Consider the following 24,380-nt stretch of genomic DNA (forward strand, 5'->3'; position numbering starts at 1 on the left):
CATGTTCATTGTTTCCATAATACTATCTTTCCATCTCAAGCTGTGTGCCCCCTTTTCCTTTTCCCTTTAGTCTTTCCCAACATCAGGGACTTTCCCCATTTTCTCATTATGTGGCCAAAGTATTTTAGCTTCAGCTTCAGTATTTGGCCTTCCGGTGAATAACATGAATTAATTTCTTTAAGTATTGATGGATTTGATCTCCTTGTTCCCAAAGTAATTTTTTTCCTAAAGCAGAACACTGACTATATTGCTCTCCTTTAAAAAAAACAACAACCAGGTGCTCTAGCATAAAATACATATTCCTATTTTTAACATTTAAAGTCCTTCACAACCTTGCTTACTGTCTTGTTGGCTCGTTGACTTTTCCATCTGATTATATATTACTGCCCATTCACACATTTTGTGATCTAGTTAAATGACTGTACATTACACCTTATCTCCTGACTGCCTGACTTTCCACTGGTCGTTCCCAAATCTTGGAATGTTCCCCCTCCTCATCTCACCTTCTTAAAATCCTTAGTTTCCTTCAAAATGCACCCGAAGGCCATCTTCTAAGTGAAGCTTTTCCTGATCTCCGCCCCCAGCTCCTAGTGCTTTCACCCCCAAAATGTGACATTGTATTTAATAGATAGACGTTCATTGTTGTTCAGCCATTTTCAGTCATATCCAACTTTTAGAAAGATAAATACTATATATTTATATGTATACATGTTGTCTCCTACAGAATATAAGTTCCTTCACGTACTGATGTTTTTGTCTTTGCATGACCATTACCTACCATAGTGCTTGGTTCATGATAAATCCTTCATAAATATTTTTTTGGTTGGTTGGTTGGTTGATGTTTATGGTGTTCTCTGTAGAATTTCTCCAAGAAGTGGTGAAGTTTTTCCAAACCAAGAAGAACCTGAAGGTGAAGATGAAGACGTTCAAGCAGAAAGAGCAAGAACTGCAAGTGCATTGTCTGCTTTAAACCATGAAGAGGTAAAATCAAATGAGTAAATATTCCTAAAATTGTTTATTTTTTCTTTTATACATTAATTTATTCACATTTACCTAGACTTTTCATTTGGAAAACCTTATTGATACTTTTTATTTTTCATTATCTTTATTTCCAAATTTGTTTCCATTTCTTCCCATATCCTTTTTGCTTAAAGAACTATCCCCTGTAACAAAGAATAAAAACAGAAAAGAGAAGCTCAAGAAACTATCTCATTAACCAAATATGAGTATATATGCTGTGTTCCACACCCATAATCCCCTGCCTTTGTGAATAAAAGGTGGGGGTATATTTTCTTATCTCTTTTGTGGGGCCAACCCAACCAACCTTGGTTGTAAAACTTATGTGGCATTTAGTTTCAGGATTTTTCCCCCTTTCCATTTACATTTCTGTGGTCATTATGCATAGTTTTCATGATTCTGCTTACTTCATGGCATCAGTTTATATAAACCAAAGACATGATTCTCTGAATGCTTCGTATTTATTATTACAGTGCAGTAATATTCTATTACATTCATGTGCCACAACATATTTAACTACTCTCCAAACACTGGAGCATCTATTTTGTTTTCAGTTTTTTTGTTGCCATAAGAAGTGCTACTATGAATATTTTGGTATATATTGGATCAGGGGTGGGGAACCTGCAGCCTCAAGGCCACATGTGGCTTTCTAGGGCCTTAAGTGCTGTCCTTTGACTGAATCCTAACTTCACAGAATAAATCCTTTCATTCTACGAAGTTTAGATTCAGTCAAAGGGCCGCACTTAAGGACCTAGAGGGCCACATGTGACCTTGTGGCTGCAAGTTCCTCACCCCTGTAGACTTTTTCCTTTTGTATTTATCATTCTTGTAGTATGTGCCTAGCAATGTGATCTATGGCTTAAAGGATATGGAAATTTTATTCACTTTCCCAATATAATTCTAAATTACTTTCTGTGATGCACAGCTCTATGAACAAAGTAGTGGTATTCTTGCATCACCTCCATAATTGACTATGTCCAATTTTTGTCATTTTTACCAATTTTATGGGTCCAAGATGAAACCTCAGAGATGTTTAAATTTCTGTTTCTTCCTTTATTAGTGATTTAAAATAATTTTTCATGTGACTGTTAATAGCTTATATATTTTTTGAAAACTATTCATATCTTTTGACTACTGGGAGATAACTCTTTGTCTTGCAGATTTGAGTTAGTTCACTATATATCTTGGAAACTAATCCCTTATAAGATACATTTTATAAAACAAAAATTTCCCCTAGTCAATAGCTTCCCTTCTTATCTTAGCTGCATTGAGTTTGTCCAAAATATTTTAAACTCAAGTCATCGAAATTAATATTTTACCTTTTATGAGTTATTCTATCCTTTCTATGATGAAGAGTTTTTCCTCTAGCCATTAGCTATTGACATCAAATTTTTCTTTTTTTATTGAACAAAGTGATTTAATTTTATTTTTTATTATTTATTTAATATTTTTAGTTTTCAACATTGATTTCCACAAGATTTTGAGTTACAAATTTTCTCCCCATTTCTACCCTTCCCCCACTCCAAGATAGCATATATTCTAACTTCCCGTTTCCCCAGTATGCCCTGCCTTCTGTCAGCCAACTACCCACTTCCTTATGCCCTTTCCCCTTACTTTCTTGTAAGGCAAGATAGATTTCTATACCCCGTTGCCTGTATATCTTATTTCCCCATTGCATGATAAACAACTTTTTTTTGAGCATTTGTTTTTAGAACTTTGAGTTCCAAATTCCCTCCCTTCCCCCTACCCTCACCCTCCCTGAAAGGGTAAGCAATTCCACATAAGCCACACAGGTATCATTATGCAAAACACTTCCATAACAGTCATGTTGTGAAAGACTAACTATATTTCCCTCCCCTAGCCTGACCCCCTTTATTCAATTTTCTCCTTTGACCCTGTCCCTTTTCAAAAGTGTTCGCTTTTGATTACCTCCTCCCGCAATCTGCCCTCCCTTCTATCATCCTCCCTCTCTTATCCTTTTCTCCTCTACTTTCCTGTAGAATAAGATACCCAACTGAGTGTGTATGTTATTCCTTCCTTAAGTCAAATCCAATGAGAGCAAGATTCACTCATTCCCTTTCACCTGCCCCTCTTCCCTTCCAATAGAACTGCTTTTTCTTGCCACTTTCATGTGAGATAATTTACCCCATTCTGTCTCTCCCTTTCTCCTTCTTCCAATATATTCCTCTCTCACCCCTTAATTTTATTATTATTTTTAGATATCCCTTCATATTCAACTCACCTTGTGCCTTCTGTCTATACATATGTATATTCCCTTCAACTACCCCTAATGCTGAGAAAGGTCTCATGAGTTACAAATATCATCTTTCCATGTAAGAATGTAAACAAAACCATTCAACTTTAGTGAGTCCCTTATGATTTTTCCTTCCTGTTTACCTTTTCATGCTTCTCATGATTCTTGTATTTGAAAGTCAAATTTTCTATTTAGCTCTGGTCTTTTCGTTGAGAAAGCTTGAAAATCCTCTATTTTATTGAAAATCCAAATTTTTCCTTGGAGTATTATACTCAGTTTTGCTGTGTAGTTGATTGTTGGTTTTAATCCTAGCTCCACTGACCTCCAGAGTATCATATTCCAAGCCCTTCAATATCTTAATGTAGAAGCTGCTAGATCTTGTATTATCATGATTGTGTTTCCACAATACTCAAATTGTTTCTTTCTGGCTGCTTGCAATATTTTCTCCTTGACCTGGGGACTCTGGAATTTAGTGACAATATTCCTAGGAGTTTTCTTTTTGGGATCTTTTTCAAGAGGTGATCAGCGCATTCTTTCAATTTCTATTTTACCCTCTGGTTCTAGTATATCTGGGCAGTTTTCCTTGATAATTCCTTGAAAGATGATGTCTAGGCTCTTTTTTTTTGATCATGACTTTCAGGTAGCCAAGCAATTATTAAATTATCTCTCCTGGATCTATTTTCCAGATCAGTGGTTTTTCCAATGAGATATTTCACATTGTCTTCCATTTTTTCATTGTTTTGGTTCTGTTTTACAGTATCTTGATTTCTCATAAAGTCACTAGCTTCCACTTGCTCCAATCTAATTTTTAAGGTGGTATTTTCTTCAGTGGTCTTTTGGACCTCCTTTTCCATTTGGTTAATTCTGCCTTTTAAGGCATTCTGGCTTTTTGGACCTCTTTTGCCATTTGGGTTAGTCTATTTTTTAAGGTGCTGTTTTCTTCAGTATTTTTCTGGGTCTCCTTTAGCAAGTCATTGACTTGTTTTTCCTGATTTTCTTGAATCACTCTCATTTCTTTTCCCATTTTCCCCTCTACTTCTCTTACTTGCTTTTCCAAATCCTTTTTGAGCTCTTCCGTGGCCTGAGACCAACTCATATTTTTCTTGGAGGCTTTTGATGTAGGCTCTTTGATTTTGTTGACTTCTTCTGGCTGCATGTTTTGATCTTCTTTGTCACCAAAAAAGATTCTATAATCTGAGTCTGAGTCCTTTTGAGCTGGGAGCATGAGCTGCTTGCTCATGTTCCCAGCCAACTACTTGATGCTTGAGCTTTTTGTCAGGGCTTGATTGCCTTCAGAGTGGAGAGTACTTTGTCTCAAGCTTTAGGGGCCTTGTGCTGCTCTTTTCAGAGCTACTTCTACTCCACAGTCACTGCAAGCTCCACCACACCAGTGCTCCTCTTCCCCCAAGAACCTCCAACCAGGACCACGATTCTTATGCAAGCAGGGCAAAGTAAGAGAATCCTGCCTCTGCACCAGCAACGTGCTCCCTGCAGTCCCACTCTGAGCCACCACTTGATTCCTCCCACCATGTGGGCCTTTTGGGGGGAGTTATATTGGTGAAGTCTTTTTGCTTGGATTTTCTTGAAAATTTTGAATTTGTATTTATTTCTTATCTTGGTCTATGCTTCTCTTTCTTTGTTATAGGTATTGGAACTATATTCTATAAAAGGAGTTTAGTATATAATGTTTTCTTTTAAAATTTTTAAGAATTCGTTTAAAATAGGTATTAATTGCTTTGTAAACTTTTGATAGAATAGATAGAATACACTTGTATATTTATCTGGACTAGGATTTCCCCTGAATCCATTTTGTAGTTTCTTAATGGCTAATTTTATTTCACTTTCTGAGATTAAATTGTATAAAATTTATTTCATGTTCTCCTGAAACATTTAGATGGTTAGATGAATATGTTGTTAAGTAGAGTTGATCTCCTCCTGGTTTTAACTTAAAAGTTTACTAAACTTTTCTCATCTTTACTCATATGAAAGGAATTCTACTTGATTTTGAGTAGGTATCCAGAGCCACTGAAATGAAGGGAGTAAAGGATGAAGAAAGTTTTTTTTTCCTTTTTGAGAAAAAAATTGCGAGTATAGTCATACTTGTAAGATCCAAAAGAGATCTTGTGAATTGAAGAACTTAAAAACCATTTGTTGTAAGGAATGCTGAGTAGGAATCAAATCTGTAGTTTAATTTGTTCTTATACTTAGATATTACAATGGTTTAGTCAAACTGAATTGAATGATTCTTTAAAGCTAGACATTATGGTTGTGTAAAGATGGGCGGCTTCACACAAAAAGTATTCTGCTATTCCAATTTACCTTTATAAGGAAGGATTGATACCCATTGATCCATAAGTACTTAAAAATAAAAATAAGACATGTCTTTTCAGACATGAACAACGTGCTGATTTTTTTTGTTTGTTTCACTATGCGTATTCACATAGTAGAAGTTTAAAGTGGTTGCCTACCTCCACAAGAATCTGAGGTGGGGTAAGTCATCCTTTCACATGCTACTGGCCCATTTTCCTTATTCATTCTTACCCAGGTTTCTGAGGCAACAAAGGGCTATGTTCTGACACTTCCACATTAAACACTGTAATAGCATAATCTTTCTCATTAAACAATTAGCCCTGTGCCCCCATCCCATTAATAAATCACTGACTTAATATGCTGGAGAAGCCTCTTTTTTCATAATCATTTGTTCATCTCTTTTTCTATCAACCTGTCTAATTTTCTAGGCTTAAATAAACATCAAGTTGATTGGTTAAATTATTTACTAATCTTGTAACAATCAATAAAACAGATATAATTATTCATATTTTTTCAGCTGTGAAGAAGATCACAGGCTAAGTCACTTCTTAAAATCACTACAGCTAAATGCTAACTTTTTAGTTTTAGAAAGACAGTGCTACTATTCAGTTCTCTCAGGTTAGCAAAGTCACAATTTCTTTGCAAGATAATAAACAATGACCTTAGGAGGGAAGTTCTATTAATTCTCTTTCTCTCTGTAATTCACTCAGTCTGTCTTCATACCATGACAGGAACAGTCTCTCCAAAATAAGAGTTTAACTCTCAACCTCTTGAGGTTCTATTGCTGCTGAAAAGCATAGTATCTTTAGTCTCCATGGGAAAAGTTATCAACATCAATGTTACACTTGTTAAAAAGGAGGGATTCTGGGGGTTTGAGAAAGGAAGTTGGGTTCTTGACTTCTCTGCAGCAAAGTCTTGATCACCCTCTCCTCCTGGATACTTTCTCCTTTCTGGGTTTTCACATTGCTCTTTGCTGATTCTCCTCTTACCTGTCTGACTGCTCCTTTTTAGTTTCCTTTGCTGGCTCATCATCCATGTCATGTACCCTAATAGCACCAAGGTTCTGTCCCGAGCATTCTTCTATTTTTTCTCTACATCAGCTCCCATGGTTCAATTATCTTCTCTATGCAGATGACTCCAAGTTCTATATATTCAACGTTAGGTTCTTTCCTGAGTGCCAGTCCTGAAATTGCCAATTGCCTATTGGACATTATGAACTAGATGTCCCATAGAAATCTCTAACTCAATGTATCAAAACATAACTAATTATCTTTTCCCCCAAATCCATAATTCTTTCAAAAATCTCTATTTCTTTCACAGACACCACCATCTTTCCAAAGGCACTCTGAACTAGAACCTGAGATCCATTCTTATTCTCACTCTCACTCATTACACATATCCAATCAATTGCCAAACCATATGTAGCAGAAGTTCATGGTTTCATATACAATTCATATACAATTCTTTTTTTGGTTTTTCTTTATATGTTGTTCATATTTATCTATGAGTGTTAATAATAACAAACAAAAGAAAAAATCAAAAAAGAAAAAATGTAACTCTCTTAAATGTGCACTAGGATCTTGCAACTTGATTACAATTTTTTTTTACAGCTTAATTACATGTTCCCTCAGTGCAAACTATTATTTATACCAGTTTGAATAAAAAGAGGGCTATCCACGAGAGTACAACACCCTTCTGAAATTTAATGAGGAACTCTTTTTTCAGAAACCGGTCATCATTGCCAGCTGTCTGCGTAAGGAATATGAAGTTAAGAAAAAAATTTGCTTCTCAAAGAGTAAGAAGAAACTGGCCACAAGGAATGTCTCTTTCTGTGTTAAAAAAGGTTAGAAATACTGGTCCCTTCTACAAAATACCTCTGTTATATGAGGATTAGAATGCCTGAGGAGAAAAATGGTGGTGGAGGTAGTATGAGTTTGTGTTGGAGGGCAGAGTGCAGAAGCTTGGTAGCTATCTTAAACCTTAAAAGGGTTCACATAGAGGAGAGAGTTTAATCTATTCTGATAGGCCTCAAGAGGAAGAAAAAGTAATCATGGGTAGAAATTAAAGGGAGTTATATTTTAGTTTAACATAAAGAAAGAATTAAATAGGATAATAACTGAGCCTCTCATTTCCTGGGCCTAGCAAACTCCCACGTAAGGAAATTCCTTCTCTTTATGCAGGACAGCACCTTCCCAACTGAGAGTTTTCTAAAGTACTGAGAGATTAATAGGCATTGCCGGGGTCATATAGTTAATACAAGGGCAGCTAAGTGATGCAGCTGATAGAGTGTTGAGTCAGGAAGACCTGGATCCAAATCTGGTCTTAGACACTTACTAATTATATAACATTCAGCAAGTCATTTAACCTCTGTTTCAGTTTCCTTAACGGTAAAATGGGGAGCATAATAGAGCCTATTTTCCAGGGTTGCTGTAAGGATCAAATAAGGTAATATTTATAAAGTGCTTATCACAGTGCCTTGAAAAAAATACACTATTCCCTACATTAGGAAATCTTCATATCTATGTGGAAATATTTCTACTAATGTGGATAATGTAGAACTCAAAATAACGTAATAGATTTTATGAACCTGATGTCTGCTCATGAAGAAACTGACTGAGTAATGATTTCAAAATGTATTATCAAATTAAAAAAAACAGCTTTCTAGTTAGTGGATATACAAATTATGAAAATTGACAGCCCAATTTCTTCCAGGTGAGGTTCTGGGACTGCTAGGACACAATGGAGCTGGCAAAAGCACATCTATTAGGATGATAACTGGAGAGACAAGACCAACTGCAGGAGAGGTAAGTGAAACAGAAGGAAAATACTTTGATAATGATCAAAAGAGAAGATTTTCAATATTAATTGATAATCTTTCATAGAAATAGGTTCTCTTACTATTTTAAAGTGATTTGGATAGTAAGTAGGTAGATGAGTTAATTCACAGATGATTTCCATAATACCCACAGCTTTCAATAGAAGGTAGATTCTGCATCTCCTTTAGTAGGTGGAAAGATATTAAATAGCATCATCACAGTACTCTATCAAGATACAGACACATCCATTTGCATATATGTACAAGTGGGATTTCCCTTTCAATGATATTTATCTTCACTGCTTCATGAGGTGAATCTTAACAGAATTACTTGTTGAGCATTGACAGGAAGTGTAGCATTATATAAAATCCTGGCAATAATAATAATAAAATTTGTATAGTGCCTTTCAGTTTTATAAGAGATTTCATACACACTATTACTTTTGATACTCACAACCCTGTGAGTTTAATGGGATTAGTATTGTTACTATATATTTTGTGTGTGGGGAAGAAGAGAGAAAGGAAGTAGAGAGAGACTATACTAGTTGTCCTAGGTCACATGGTTAGCAAATGGTGGAGCTAGATTCTAACCTCAGTGCTTCTTCTGTTCTGTTTTACTACCTACCAATAAAAAGAATGATTAAACAATAAGTTCTTCCAGAACTTATATAATATTGGAGACAGTAAATACACAATCAACAGAGATATTCTTGAACATGATCGAGAAGAGCAGTAATATGGGCATTGTGCTGGTATTTAGAGAATCGTTGCTTTTAAAACAGAGACATCCCTTGAAATTTATTTTAAATGAGATTAGAAATATAATTTTCAAAAATAGTAGAAAATAATGCCTTCATTCATAAGGGAGAGTCTAACAAAAGTCTCAGAAGTAGAAAAGCAATGCTAGTCTAAGCAAGATTGAACAGTAGGGAAAGTGTTTAGTTTGGTTTCATTTTATTTTTTTGCTTTCTTCCCCATGGGAAAATAAATCACAAATCACATGGAAGTAAAAAGCATTTTGATTTATTAACTTTTACTTTTTGTCCTCTTTGAGAAACAGAACTTTGTTTTTCATTTTTTGTTTATTTTATTTTATTTATTTGTTTTTATTGATAAATTTTATTTTGAGAGATGAGCGAATTGGAATACTCTTTCTTCCCCATGGCCATGTCCAAGCTTTACCTCTACCACTATCACTTGGTAACCTCTCCTCCTCTGAAGCTTGCTCAAAACATATTTATCACCCAATCGAGATTTCAATTGCTGTTATCTACTGACTTCCAGAGGGAATTCTCTCTCTCTCTCTCTCTCTCTCTCTCTCTCTCTCTCTCTCTCTCTCTCTCTCTCTCTCTTTCTCTCTCTCTCTCTCTCTCTCTCTCTCTCTCTCTCTCTCTCTCTCTCTCTGACTCTGTCTCTGTCACTGTCTCAATATACAGATATAGATATATAGAAATATATGTTCTTGATGTTGTTTAGTAGTTTTCAGTCATAGCCAACTCTTTGCGACCCTGCTTTGGGATTTTCTTGGCAAAGATAATGGAGTGGTTTGCCATTTCCTTCTCTAGCTCATTTTGTAGATGTGGAAAATGAGGCAAACAGAATTAAGTGACTTGCCCAGGGTCACACTGCTTGTAAGTGTCTGAGATCACATTTGAACTCAGATCTTCCTGACTCTCAGGCCTGGGTCTGTATCCATTCCACTACACACACACACACACACACACACACACACACACACGCACACACATAGATAGATAGATAGATAGACAGATAGATAGATAGATAGACAGACAGATATTCTCTCATACAACTTAGCCAACTAGTTCTTCAACTTACTTATTTCCCATATTCTACTTCTTTACGTCACCTCAGTTACAGTAAGAGATGGTCATACTCTTGATCTTGCCATCACTCCCAAGTGTTCCATTTATAGAATATAAAACATAGAACATAGGTTCACGAACTCTGACATTCCTTTATTGGTCATTGTTTGTTGTCCTTCTGCACCTCTCTCTGCCTTGTGACCTCAAATCATGTTCTTTGTCCTCACTACAACCTCCAATCTCTCTGACCCTTGGTTCTTTCCCAGGCCACATCCCTATTGGCTACATTCTCCTCCCTTCCCCATCTTGACCCCTTGGGGAACTAGTTCAACTTTATGTTATCTTTCTCTTTCAAGTTCCTTGCCCTGTTATCACTGACTTTTCCCTGCAAAGCCTCAGACTCGGATGTCTCACACCATTTCATTCCTTTGCTCTTACGCAGGTGCTGTTGGATAAAGCTGGAGAAAATCATGAAACTTTCCTGATTTGGTCCACCATAAATTTATTCCATCTAGTCTCAACTAGTCCCTCACTGCAGTGAGGCAATCCTTCTACACCTCCCTAATTGATTCACTATTGCATTCACCACAGCAACTTTTCTAAACCTTTTTATCCCTTAACAAACCTCCCATCGTTGTCTCGCTCCTCACTCTCTCAACTGAGAACCTTCTCTATTTCACCGACAAAAATGAGGCCATTTACCAAGAGCTCTCTCTTTCCCCTTCTCCTTAAATTATTTCACTAAGTTGCTTCCCTCCACTATATGCCTTCACCCCTTTTTCATATGAAGATGTGGCCCTTTTCTTTGCCAAGTCTAACGCCTTTACATGCACAAGGGATCCTATTCTATCCATATTCAGTAGATTTCCTCTTCTATCATCCCTACTCTCTTTACTAATCTGCAATATCTGTCTACTAGTTGCTTTCCTACCATCTATAAAAATGTCCATTCTACCCCTTGCTCGAAGAAACCCTCACTTGATCCATTAATCCCCACTAGCTATCATCCCATCTCTCTCTTTTTTCCTTAGGTAACCTTTTTTTTTGAGAAAATTGTCTATAATCAGTGCTTTTACTTCCTATCCTCTCACTCTGTTCTTAACTCTAGATTTTGGTTTCCAAAGTCATCATTCACCTGAAAAAGCTGTCTCCAAAATTACCAATTATCCCAATCATCAAATCTAATGGCTTTTTTTGAATATCACTGTCTTGATCTCTCCACAGCCTTTGACACTGATGACCGCTTTCTTCAAGATGCTCTCTTCTCTCTAGGTTTTTGTGGCACAACTCTCCTAGTTCTTCCCCTATCTGTCTAACTACTCTTCGGCCTCATTTACTAGATCTTCATCCAAGTCATGCCCACTAACTATGGGTATCCTAAGCTCTCTCCCAGGCCCTCTTCTCATCTCCCTTGTGATGAATAAAAAAATTCCCAAGAGACACAGTTTCTGGGTAATTAGTAATCAATTTTAATTAGACTAGCTAATAATCAATAAATTGATGGCCATTGGTTTCTCTTAGTAACCAAAGCCCCCTAATGGAGACACTGAATGTCTTACATTTTTTTGAAAAGGAATGCCCAGACAGGAGAACTCAACCTGAATTGGTAGACATTAAATGAAGAGGTGGGCTAAAAGTCTTCGGCCCCTCCTGATGAGAACATGGCTGGATCATAAGACTCAACTGCCTCCAGCAATCTAGACAGAGGCATCTACCTCTACCCAGACCACTCTGGTTTTCTCTTTTAAGAGTTGGGTCACCCTAAACTTTAATGGAGGGATGCATGGATATGGGCTTTATTCCCTAAGAGCAAGAATTCACCTAGATTAGATTCTGTTTATACTCTAAACAGAAATGAAGTTTTGTAGTTAGGTGGGGTCCTGTCCAGGATAGAGGAGCATGTACATGGAGAATTAGGGCAATCTCATCTATCAGCCATATCCTTCAGAGATTGGCTGACTAACCTATAGAGGCTTGTCCTTGAATGAAGAAATAAAAAGCCTGGATCTTAATTGATAATGAATTATTAATGTAATAGAAAATAATAATTTCTCTCACCTGCTATACTACTTTGTTTTATGTATCATGATCTCCCATGGATTTAATAATTACTTCTATGCTAATGATTCCAGATCTACTTTTATAGCCCTAATCTCTTTCCTGACCTCTAGTCCCCCATTTCGAACTGCCTATTTGGTATCTCAAACTAGAGGTCTTGCAAGACATGTTAAACTCAACATGTCTAAAACTGAACTAATTATCTTTCCCCCATTCTAAAATTTTCCATTATTTTTGAAAATGCCACCATCTTCCCAGTTACCCAGGATCACCACTTAGGTATCATCCTCAGTGCCTCACTCTCTCGCCTCTTCCCCATATCCAATACATTGCCAAGTTCTATTGATTCTACCTTCATTCATCTTATTTCCATTGACAATACCATTCTGGTCAAGGCTTCATCACCTCATAGCAGTAATGCTGCTTGCAGCTGCTGTAGAGGTGTAAGACCAATACACCAGCACACAGGAGGCCTGCTAGCACAGATTCTTTGATCTGCTTTTCTAAAAGAATGGTAACTTTAAAGGGACCAACAATATTACTTTAATTACAGCTAAGTAGAAAATGCAAGCAGAGAAATTAGCACAGAGATTCAACAGACAGGGTTCCAACTGTCTGAACAAAGTGATACAACCACCTACATATACCACCAGATCGGGAGACCACAGACATCTGAGTAGCCAGAGGGCTCTTAGCAAATGACTGCTCAGAGTCCAGGGAATCAAAAGGTCCTTCTCACGAGTGAACCCCCAAAGCAAAATCTTACCTCAGAATATATATATATATATATATATGTATATATAAATATATACACACATATATATACATATATTATATATATATCTATATATCTATATCTATATCTATCTATCTATATCTATCTATATCTATCTATCTATCTATATATATATATATATACACTTTTGGTTAATAGGCTCAGAGCCAGAAGGCATCACAACTCTGCTGTCTCAGTGCCTAATTAGCTTAGTACCAAAAGCTGTGAAAGCTTTCCTACAAGCAAGCCTCCCCTAAACAAGCTCCTCCTTAGGTTAAGTTCCTCACCCAAGGGGCTATATGTGACTCAGGATGTATCATAGCTGGGCCAGATTTCAAAGCAGCAAGACATCCATGATGAAACACATGTGGTCACATAGGCCTATTAATGGATGGAGAAGATCTTCCTATCCCATTAACATTATACACCTCATGCTTGGTTTATTGTAATAGCCTTCTATTCGGTCTCCTAGCCTCAAGCCTCTTCTCACTCCTGTCCATATTCCCACATTTTGCTGTCAAATCTTCCTAAAACATAGGTCTGCCCCTGTTGGATCGTTGTCTTGTGGTGGAGGGGCTTGCATATGGAGCTATGAGTTATCCATACAGAGTTACACACGATGAATAGACCATAGTGGAGAGTTCTGAAAAAGGTGATCCACCAGGGAAGGAAGTGGTAAACCACTCCAGTATCTTGGTGAAGAATTAAAATACTAAAAGATGTGTCATCAGAATGGCACAGGATCATGTAGACGACGGAATGACTGAACAACAACAAAGCATAAGTATGATCATATCTCTTCCTCCACATTCAATCAGTTACAGTGGCTACCTATTATTCCCAGGATCCAATATAAAATCCTCTGTTTTGGCATAACAAACCCTTCACAACTTGTCCTCTATGCCAGAAATGCTCTTCCTCCTCATCTCTATCATCTCACGTCCCTGGCTTCTTTCAAGTTCCAACCAAAATTTCACCTTCTACAACAAGCTTTTCTTTATCCCTCTTCATGCTAGTGCCTGCCCTCTGTTGATTATCTCTTATTTGTCCTAAGTATAGCTTGTTTGTACCCAGTTGTTTTTATGTTATCTCACATATGAGGCTGTAAGTTCTTTGAGAGCAAGGACTGTCTTTTGACTTTTTTGATCTCCAGTACTTAAAAAAGTTCTCAGTACATAATTGGAGCTTAATAAATGCTTGAAGACTGATGGAACATAAGCCTCATTACCCTCACATTTAACTCCCTCCATATAAGTCATAAAAATTTCATCATAAAACAAAGATTTTGTTTGATAGTAATATAACCTTCTACTCTAACAATTTACTTCTTATTAAAAGAAAGGATGTTTATACTTCACTTTCGATAAGTAGCAATGTTTTCCATTATGTTTGATTAGAGAGTTATTGCCATTCATTATTTTAATTTACTTCACTTTAGTCATTGTGCGCATTGTTCTTCTTGGTTTGATCTCCACTGTTCATCTTCTATGAATAACTCATATCCATTGTTCCTTAATTTGCAGTAGCATTCTACTACCTTAATATACTGTCATTTGTTTAGCTGTTCCCCAGATGTTGGACACATAGTTTATTTCTGTCTTGTCTGAATACTACTGTTATTTTCTATATATCTTTTCTGCTGTCACTAATATCTTTAGAGTACAAACCAATAGTGGAATTGCCAACTATAAACAATTTAAAATTTTTTTCTTGCATAAGTCCATACTGTTTTCCCATGACTGGATTAATGCAGAGGTCTGCTAGAAAAATTAATTCAGCAATGAATTAGCATGCCTGTTTCCCCAAATCCTCCCCAATGTTGACTTTTTCATCTTTTCTTATCATTATTAATTTTATGATTGTAAGGTCTATTATGCAGCCTGCTGATGAGGATAAACCATTGCTTTTTGCCAACTTCTGAGAATGTTTTACTCTCAAATCTGTTGGGATTCTAGTACTACTGGAATAATTTTAGGGCTTGGTTATGATGTGCCTAAAAAGCTGAGCCCTACAAAATGAACTGCACAGTTTTGCTCAAGAAAGAAAAAAAGTAGAAACTACCAACATATGAACTACAGGGAAATTCTTAGCTCAGTGATAAACAAAGCAATATAGTATAAGTCAAATTACGGGCACCTGGTTTATAAAATGAACTATTAATTCAACACCTCAGTACAAAATGTCTCATATATCATAGGAAATAGAATCCTTGACAATAATGATAAAATTAGAAAGCACACAATTATGCCTGTAAAGATGATTGCAATGATTTGCTATTATTTTTAGTCTCAGCTGGGCATAGGCAGATAATAATGGAGACTTCCCAAATCCTAATAGAGAGAGAAGAAGAGACAAAGATGGGGGAAAGAAGAGAGGACAGAGACTTCAAATTCACTTCCTGGGTCAACATCATATCAGACAAGGGCAAAATTAGGAGGGATAAAGGCCTACAGTTCCAGCAAGGCATTGCCATTCACCTGGACCATAGGAAGAAAAGGGATGCATCTAAGAAGCACCTAGAGGTGAATGCTCTGGTTGAAGTCAGCAGTCAAAATAACAAGATAGGAAAAGAGGTCAAGAGGTCAAGCTTTGCCAAGTACTTCCAGTTAAATCAGGTCACAGACTTCCAGACATATATCAATTCTCCTGGTAGGACCCAAATCTGAACCTTATCTTCATATTCTTGAGCAAAATATGTTCTATCAAGAAAGAAGGAGTAAATTATTAATATAAGGAAATCTTGCTCCAAAATTTATCCTTAATCCAGTCCATATGATTTATTAAGGACCACATCTCTTCATCAAGAGGATCCTACCCCATTTGATAATGGAAAGTCTTCCCTTTTACAGATTATTTCTGTACTGGCAAGCTAGTGGGGTAAAGGGTAGGATCTTCCACAACATCATTCACAGCTAGAGGGGATTAGGTAGAGCCAAGGATATTTTTTAATTGTGACATTACTTGCAAGATAGTGTAGGAGAGGGAAACACTATTTGTTGGAGGAATCAGGAGAGATGTCATGTAGAAGATGGTATCTGAGTTTCATCTTTTAGGAATAGAGGGACACTCTCTTTTGTGAGGCAGAGGTGAGGAGTTTGTCATGGTTGTGGTTTTACATTAGTTGCAAGGGGTCACTCAGAGTCCTAAGGTTCAACTAAATAATCCTTTCCCTAAAAACATGGTCCAATTTCCCCAAGGTAAAAGTACTCCCCAAGGAGATATAAAAACAATTTGAGAAGAGAATAGGAGATAGAAACTGCTAGTAAAGTGGTTAAAAGCAGTTGTTAAGGAAGTTCCTTGGGGTTTCAAGCTTCCTGCAGTCTTAAAAACTACTTATATATTCTTTTTTGCCCAGAGGCCACACATCTAGTTGCCACTTCAGTCCATCTGGGGACAAAGTTAACTCTGACTTCCTCAGTTACACACTGCTGCTTCATCGTTCACAATAGTCCTAGTTGGTATCATGGGGGTGTGAAGGGTAAACTCATACCTCCCCACTTCTACCCGTATCCTGACCCACAAGAGTGGTAGCACATTCATGCTCTCATACTTGCTTCTTCCTAAGGAAATTTAATTGCATGGATTTCATCCCAGATCAGAGGAGAGAGCTGTACTTGGTAAGACATTAGATGGGAATTGTTTCTTGGTCCATGGGTCCCTCTTCAGGTCTGAGTTCACATGGTTTATGCACTTGCCTGCTTTGGCCACTCCTAAAATTGGCCCTGGTTTAAATAGGATAGTCATGTTAACAGTAGTGGTTAAAAATATTACAATGGCTGAACAAGTTGTGGTATATGATTGTGGTGGAATACTACTCTGCTATAAGAAATGATGACTTGACGATCTTAGAAAAATATGGATAGACTTGAATGAAATAATGAAAAGCAAAATGAGCAGAACAAAGAGAACATTGTATACAGTAACAGAATATTGTTTTAAAAACAACTTTGAGCAGATACATCATTTTCACTATTATAAATACCCAAATAAACTACAAAGGACATAGAAAGATATTATCTGCATCCAGAGAAAGAAATGATAAATAGAAGTATTTATAGAATGATTTTACACACACACACACACACACGCACATTTTTGTGTCTAATGGTAGCCAGCTCTAAGATGGGGGGAAGAAAAAGAGGGAAAAAAAGAAATTGACTCAACAATTTTATTTTATATTTATTATTTTATTTTTTATATTTAAAAGGAATTTTATATTTAAAAGGAATAACAAGTTGTATGTAATTTATTTCCAGTTTCATGTGCAATCTTTTTTATTGTACTATGTTATGGAAATGCTTGTTTTATTCCATAAATTAAAAATTAAATAAATAAAAATAAAAAATATCCCAAGATAGGAAATATAGAGTAGGTCTCCATTAGTTGTAATTACTTTTAATTATACTAATAGTCTAGCTGAAAGGTATAACCTGAAGGTTAGGGACCAGATGATTATCTTTTTTTTTTTTAAACCAGAACAGATAATGAAATTATCTAAGATATGGAGAATTTATGCTTGGCTTATGTGGAGGAAATGTTCACACTGAGAAAATCATTGAACTTCTTAAATACGGAAGTAGAGCACAGTAAATTCTTTAGAGTTCCTTCAAGGAGTACAAATAAAAGTAGAAGAGTAATGACCTTAAGACAGAGGGTTGAGGTGGGGATAGGGAAGAGTCAGTGCTTGATATTGATAAATTGATTAGGTAAGAGAAGAACCAATACTCACCATGTACCTGAAGAAAAAAACAGACAGAGTACTATTTGGTAACTAATGTTGACTACAGAGGACAAAGTTAACTCTGACATGGATGATGGCCCTGGTAGTTGCAGTGCAAAAACATTTACCAAGCACAGGCCAAGGCATTGATGAGATCTGACTATGGTGAGGAACTATAAGCCATACTAGAAAAGATACTGTAAATGAGGAATATCTTTATATATAGATTAATTTCCTACCTTTATGTAGACTTCATATATCATATTCATTCTGTTGTATTTTCTTCAGAGCTAAATTATTACAGGTTTTTTTCTCCCCTCATATAAAAGGTTTATGAGAAGAAATACATAGAATACAAGCTGCATGCAGAGGCTGAACATTGATTATTTTCCATAGGTGGTACTAAAAGGGAATAGATCGTCCATGAGTCAACAAGATGTTAACACAATCAAGTTCCTTGGGTACTGTCCTCAGGAGAACTCATTGTGGCGAAATCTTACAGTAAGAGATCATCTGGAGGTGTATGCTGCAGTGAAAGGGATGAAGAAAGAAGATGCCACGATTATGATTTCACGGTACAGGGTGGAGGGAAATTCCAGCTCTCTGTAAGAGGGGACGGGGAAGAGTGCGGCCATAGAGATTTTAAATACTGTTCTCAACTTCTCATAAGTCATCAGACATAGACTAGCACCTTCTTTCCTATATCTCAGTTCAGAGATATTTTAGACAATCTAAGAGCATATAAATCTGGAAGTATGAAACGTTGATCAAGGGAAACTGGAAAGAAATAATTAAAAACAATAATAAGCAAATTATAAATGCAATTTTTTTCCCCATGGGGTTTCCAGGAAGCAACAGAGCTTTTTTCCTGGGTCAAATGAGCTTATGGTAATTAATTCTTGTAGTTTCAGAATGGTCATGGCCAGCTTTTCTATATCATAATTACTCTATTTTTTGAATACATTCTTCTGATATTCCTCATTGATCAGCATGCTTGATAAGTCATTCTATGTGTTTCTGCCTCAGGTTAGTAAATGTTCTCAAGCTACAGGAGCACATGAAAATTTCAGTCAAGGAATTATCAGCAGGCATAACTCGAAAGGTGTGTATTGGGTTTAACAGTATTCTAAGTGCTCACACTATAAGGATGGTAGCAAATATTGTTTGTCTTCATTTCAGTTGTGCTTTGCACTGAGTATCCTGGGTAATCCAGCTGTTGTGCTTCTGGATGAACCATCAACAGGAATGGACCCAGAAGGACAGCAACAAATGTGGTAAGAAATAGAAGCCTTGTACAAACATATGTTTCATATGGAACCTATGACAATTAGTTCTCAAAAAGGCTATTTCCTAATACAGTTTATTAGGTCAGACCTACAGAAATTAGCACTTTCCCTTTCATTTCCTATCTAATTTTCATTCTGAAAAAATATTTTATATAAAGGTCCAATAAACTTTCTAAAGATTTTATTGAGTTTCTGTGTTATACTATTTAATACTATACTAATTTTAATTAGTTATTAATTTAGTGCTCTTCTCTTTTCTCCTAATACATCTCTTCCAGAGAACATTCACTCATTGTGCCTTCTCTCAGTGTTTTTCAATCCAACTCCTCCACTCCATGCATTTAGAGTCATCTAACATGATGTGGCTCTTTTCCTAACTCTACTGTCTTCCTCCAAAATCCTCCCCTTAATGTAATCTTAATTCTTCACTGTGTCTGTTCAAATTTATTTTGACAAGTTCTCTCAAAATATCACCATGCTTCTTATAGTTGCTGTCACTTTATAAAAAATTAATATTTTGGGATACATTTTAAGTTCCAAGCTATCTTCCTCCCTCCCCACCCCACAGCAGAAAAGGCTACCATTTCACACACACACACACACACTACATATGTATATATATATATATAATATATGCATATATACACACAGATATTATATACATATATGTATGTCTATCTGTATATATCTCTATCTATCCATTTATATTATGTGTCTGTATGTGAAACCATACTGAGCATACTTCTATTTATCAGTTCTTTCTCTGGAGGTGGATAGCATCTTTCTTTTTAGTTAATTCGAGTAGTTATAATACTCAAAATGATTTAGTTGTTCAAGGTTGATCTTCAAACAATATTGCTGTTACTGTATACAATGTTCTCTTGGTTCACTTTCTTAACTCAATTTCAGGAAGGTGATTCGAGCAACATTCAAAAACAAAGAGAGTGGTGCTATCCTAACTACACATTACATGGCAGAGGCTGAGGCTGTGTGTGACCGGGTGGCCATCATGGTGTCAGGACAGCTAAGGTGAGTAAATGTACTGTAGAACAATATATCCATATAACCAATGACAGTACAGTATGAGGGAAAATTTCTTCAGGGGAGTAATAATGTATAAACACATTTATCTTGTGAACAGCTGGATATAGCCTTAACTTAAAAGTGAAGGCTCATCCCCTCCACTCATAGACCAGGGAATAATAGTAATGGATTAAGTTGTAATTGTATATATTTTTGAAACTTCTCTTTCTCTTTTCCCTCCCTTTACTCTCCCTCTGTTTTTCCTTCTCTCCTCCTCTTGCAGATGCATTGGTTCTATCCAACATCTGAAAAGTAAGTTTGGCAAAGATTACTTACTGGAAATAAAAGTGAAGGATCCTGAGCAAGTTGAGCCCCTCCATGCAGAAATTCTGAAGCTTTTCCCACAGGCAGCTCGGCAGGAAAGGTAAAGAGAACTTTTTTTTCCTTGGTGGAAAAGTAGACTTTAGCCTGCCAGTAATTATTTTTCCTGTTTTCTATTTCTGTTTTACCCTCTGGATCTAAGATCTTGAAGAAGTTTTCCTTCATAATTCCTTAAAATATGATGTCTAGGCTCTTTTTGTCATCATGACTCTCAGATAGTTCAGTAATTCTTAAATTATTTCTCCTCAATCTATTTTCCAGGTCAGCTGTATTTCTGATTAGATAATTCACATTTTCTTCTATTTTTTCATCTTTTGACTTTATTTTTGTTTTTTTTAATTTTGATTTTTGTTTTATTCTTTCTCAATATCTCATGAAGTCATTAGTTTCCACTTTCATAACTCCAATTTTTTAGGAATTATTTTCTTCAGTGAGCTTTTGTATCTTTTTTCTATTTGGCTAAGTCTGCTTTTTAAAGAGTTCTTTTCTTCAGTTAATTTTTGTGCCCCTTTTACAATTAGACCAATTCTGTTTTTTAAGTATTATTTTTTTCAATATTTTGTGTGTGCCTCTCTTACCAAGCTGTTGATTCCCTTTTCATAATATTATTGCATCACTCTCATTTCTTTTTTTCCCTCTGTCAGTACTATCTTTTTCTTTAACTCTTTCAGGAATTGAACTTTCATCCAATTTTCATTTTTCCTTGAGGTTTTGCTTGTAGCTGCTTTCATATTGTTTTATTCTGAGTTTGTGTTTTAATCTGTCCTGGAAACATAGCAGCTTTATACACTGGGTTTGTGTCTGTTGTTTGCTCATTTTTCTAACCTATCTCTTGACTTTGAATTTTATGTTAAAATTGGGCTTTGCTCATCTGGGGGCGGGGAAGCATTGTTAAGCTTCAGATTTTTTGTGCTGCTATTTTCAGACTTAGTTCTTGGAGTCTGCAACCTTTGGGGGCTTTTGAAGTGGTTTGTCTTGGGAGAGATGTGTTCACTGCTCTCCTTGTCTGTACTTTGGACTTCACCCAGGAAGGGCCCCTGCTCTCCTGCAGCCATAAGTGCTAGTGCTCCTCTCTCCTATTAAACTGCTCCTGATCCTTTCTACCAATCACAAGCGTTCCTCTCTGCTCTGGCACTACAACCCAGAACCATACGGACAATGGAATTGCCGGATAGTGCCTAGTCCTACACCTAGGGTCAGCTCAAGGTCCCCTGTAATCTCTTTCTGACCAGTTGTCCAACCCTCCTTATTGTCTTTGGGATAAGAGCTGCTTCTGCTACTGTCACAATGACCTCCAAAGCCCAGCACTGGCATTACTGCCATGTGCTCTGGGCCAGCCCCCAAGTGCCTGTAATAGACTTTTCCTACCGACCTCTAAGTCATGATAGGCTGGAAAAATGTCTCACGTTGACCTTTTTTTGACTATGCTGCTCCAGAATTTGATTTGATGGGTTATTTTAAAGTTATTTGGAAAAGAATGTTGGGAGAATTTGACTGGTTTGCTGCCTCCATTCCACCATTGTGGCCCTGCCCTTGAAAGATACTTTTGTAGTGAACTAATGCAACCCACACTTAAACAAAGGACCCTCTCTACAACACCTCTGAAGAACTGTCAACTAGCTCTACGTCAAAAGATCCAGGGAGTGGGGATCCATTACCTGCTCATGTGGCCGATGTAACATTTGAGCAGCTCTCATTGTTAAGAAGCTTTTCCTTCTGTTAAACCTTTCTGAAACTTTTATCCAGCTATCCACAGCAGCTGTTTTAGGAGGCTGATTCTCTGGATATTAGAAGGCAAAAGGCAATATCTCCCTTCAAGGAAACAAGGGGCTAGGAAAACCATATGGTATACTGTATATGGCCCTAAATAATAATTCCGGTTAACCAGAGGCAATGGTGGGGTGAGGAAAGGTGACCTAAGGAAATTATCAAGGATTTGGGGACATAAGGCCCAATGGGAAAAAGTCCCAGAATACTACCCTTAAAAAGAGAGACAGAGGCTGTTGCTAAGGAGGCTGCCGCCAGGGGAGGGAGCTGAGGAGGAGCACATTTGTATTGTAAGAAGACCTTGGAATATCACTTTAGCTTTTATACAGAGCCACCTTGATTTTAGTCTGGCCATAAAGTCTAGCCTTCCATAATTGAGTTCAATCACGCAAGGAGAAGTGGTGACAGTGCATGTCTTTCGGAATCCAACCCGTGCCATTGATGCAGTTGATGAATCTTGTGCTCCATAGTCCTGAAGAGAGGGTGGAAATGGGAAAGGTAGCTGATGGATCAAAGCAATGGGGAAGGGTGTGGCAGCTGTCCTATTGCTGGGATCCGACGAGAATATGTTTGCAGCAAGGTAGGCTACCCAGCTTTAGCAGAGAAGAATAACAGTTGTCAGAATCGTTGTGGGCACTATCAAGGTAGAACAAAGGCAATCAATTGATGTTGGCAAAGGGTTTGGAGAGCAAGACACAAGAGGACCATGAGACATGGGAGGATTTCTGGGGGAACTAAATCCAACCCCACCCCCACATCAGGTGCCATAGGATAAAACTCTGGTTTTTCCACCCTGCTTACAATTCTGTGAGACGGGAGGAAGGTTGAAGAAGAGAAATATAATGAGGAAAAGCTGGGGCCTGGGAGTGAAGCACAAAGTCAACTACATTTTCATTCCAGTATGAAATATAACATAGTGATACATTGTACATTGATGAATGTTGTATTGGCAGATTCATATCAGAGTATCATCATCATACTGCTTATAGAGAGAACCTCACAATATAGATACTTAAAATCAAATTACAAATACAAGAATTTTGTTCCCTTAATTTTTTTTTAAATTTGAGAGCAGATAACCTTACTATGTGAATGATAAACTAGGACAACTAAGCAGATGTGAATTATAATAGCACAAGTGCTTTTCTTATAAACCTATGAAGTGGAATGGCTAAACTACCTCTTATCCCATGTCTAGCACCTTTTCCTGTTGCTAACCTTTGAAATAGCTCCTGAGTGTTTTCTATAATTTCATTGTATTTCAATTCCCTTTGTGGTAGGTCTTTGGAAAACACATTTGATTGGGACCAGAGGAGGGGTTGTTGGGTGGGGATAAAAAAAAAGAGTGACGTGATTTTGGAACACTGAGAAACAAAGTGGCTTTGGGAGGAAGAGCTGAGCAGGGTGTTATAGCTAGGGGCTTTGGGCAACCAAAATGCAGACTGAAGGATAATGAACTCCTGATTGGAGGGGGAAAGGGCAGAAAGTTAGAGATTAGACAGGGAGGTGAGAAAACCAGAATCTTTGTATATTTGAGTTGTATCAGTTTCATACTTGTCAATCCATAAGGCTAACCCTTTTTTAATAGACAGAAAATCATTACCAACAGTGTTGTGCTTTCTTGAGATGTCAAAATTAAGGAACAGACCTCACTTTGTCTTCTTCCTAGGTATTCCTCATTGATGGTCTATAAATTGCCTGTGGAGGTTGTACATCCTCTCTCTCAGGCCTTTTCCAAGTTAGAGGCAGGTAAGAGTGATGATTTCAAAAATGAGATTGTATGTAGCAGATAATGACAAAACAAAGATAAAAATAATGATGAGCAGAGTTCCTGGCACATAGAAAGCGCTTATTCGTTGATGATGATAAGATTTATGTAGCGTTAAGAATCATAAAATGCTTTCCCAGCAGCAATGCTATAAGTTAGGTCATACAAGTATTATTATGATCACTATTTTACTGATAAAGAAACAAAGGATAATAATATCAGAGAGCTAGAAGGTGTTAGAGCATAAGCAAAATCAAAGCAACAAAGTACAATTAAATATAAGCAACTGAGGCAATTAATAGAATAAATTTTAATTTAATTAATATAAATATAATGAACATTAATATTATAATATAATAATACATAGTGGTGTTCTGTGGCAA

At 36.8% G+C, this 24,380-nt stretch overlaps 1 protein-coding gene across 1 annotated transcript in view; it reads left to right on the top strand.

Annotated features, from left to right (window-relative positions):
• The window catches only part of LOC118848058 (ATP-binding cassette sub-family A member 10-like), a 118,390-nt gene that overhangs the window by 91,577 nt on the left and 2,433 nt on the right, over nt 1–24,380 (top strand). The window contains exons 29-37 of the mRNA XM_036756797.1: nt 861–981; nt 7,307–7,424; nt 8,294–8,385; nt 18,169–18,347; nt 18,799–18,874; nt 18,952–19,046; nt 19,968–20,087; nt 20,365–20,505; nt 23,899–23,978. Coding sequence (XP_036612692.1) covers nt 861–981; nt 7,307–7,424; nt 8,294–8,385; nt 18,169–18,347; nt 18,799–18,874; nt 18,952–19,046; nt 19,968–20,087; nt 20,365–20,505; nt 23,899–23,978 — 1,022 coding nt within the window. The remainder of the gene's footprint in view (nt 1–860; nt 982–7,306; nt 7,425–8,293; nt 8,386–18,168; nt 18,348–18,798; nt 18,875–18,951; nt 19,047–19,967; nt 20,088–20,364; nt 20,506–23,898; nt 23,979–24,380) is intronic.

The sequence above is a fragment of the Trichosurus vulpecula genome, chromosome 4, assembly GCF_011100635.1.
Source record: "Trichosurus vulpecula isolate mTriVul1 chromosome 4, mTriVul1.pri, whole genome shotgun sequence".
NCBI classification, from domain to species: domain Eukaryota; kingdom Metazoa; phylum Chordata; class Mammalia; order Diprotodontia; family Phalangeridae; genus Trichosurus; species Trichosurus vulpecula.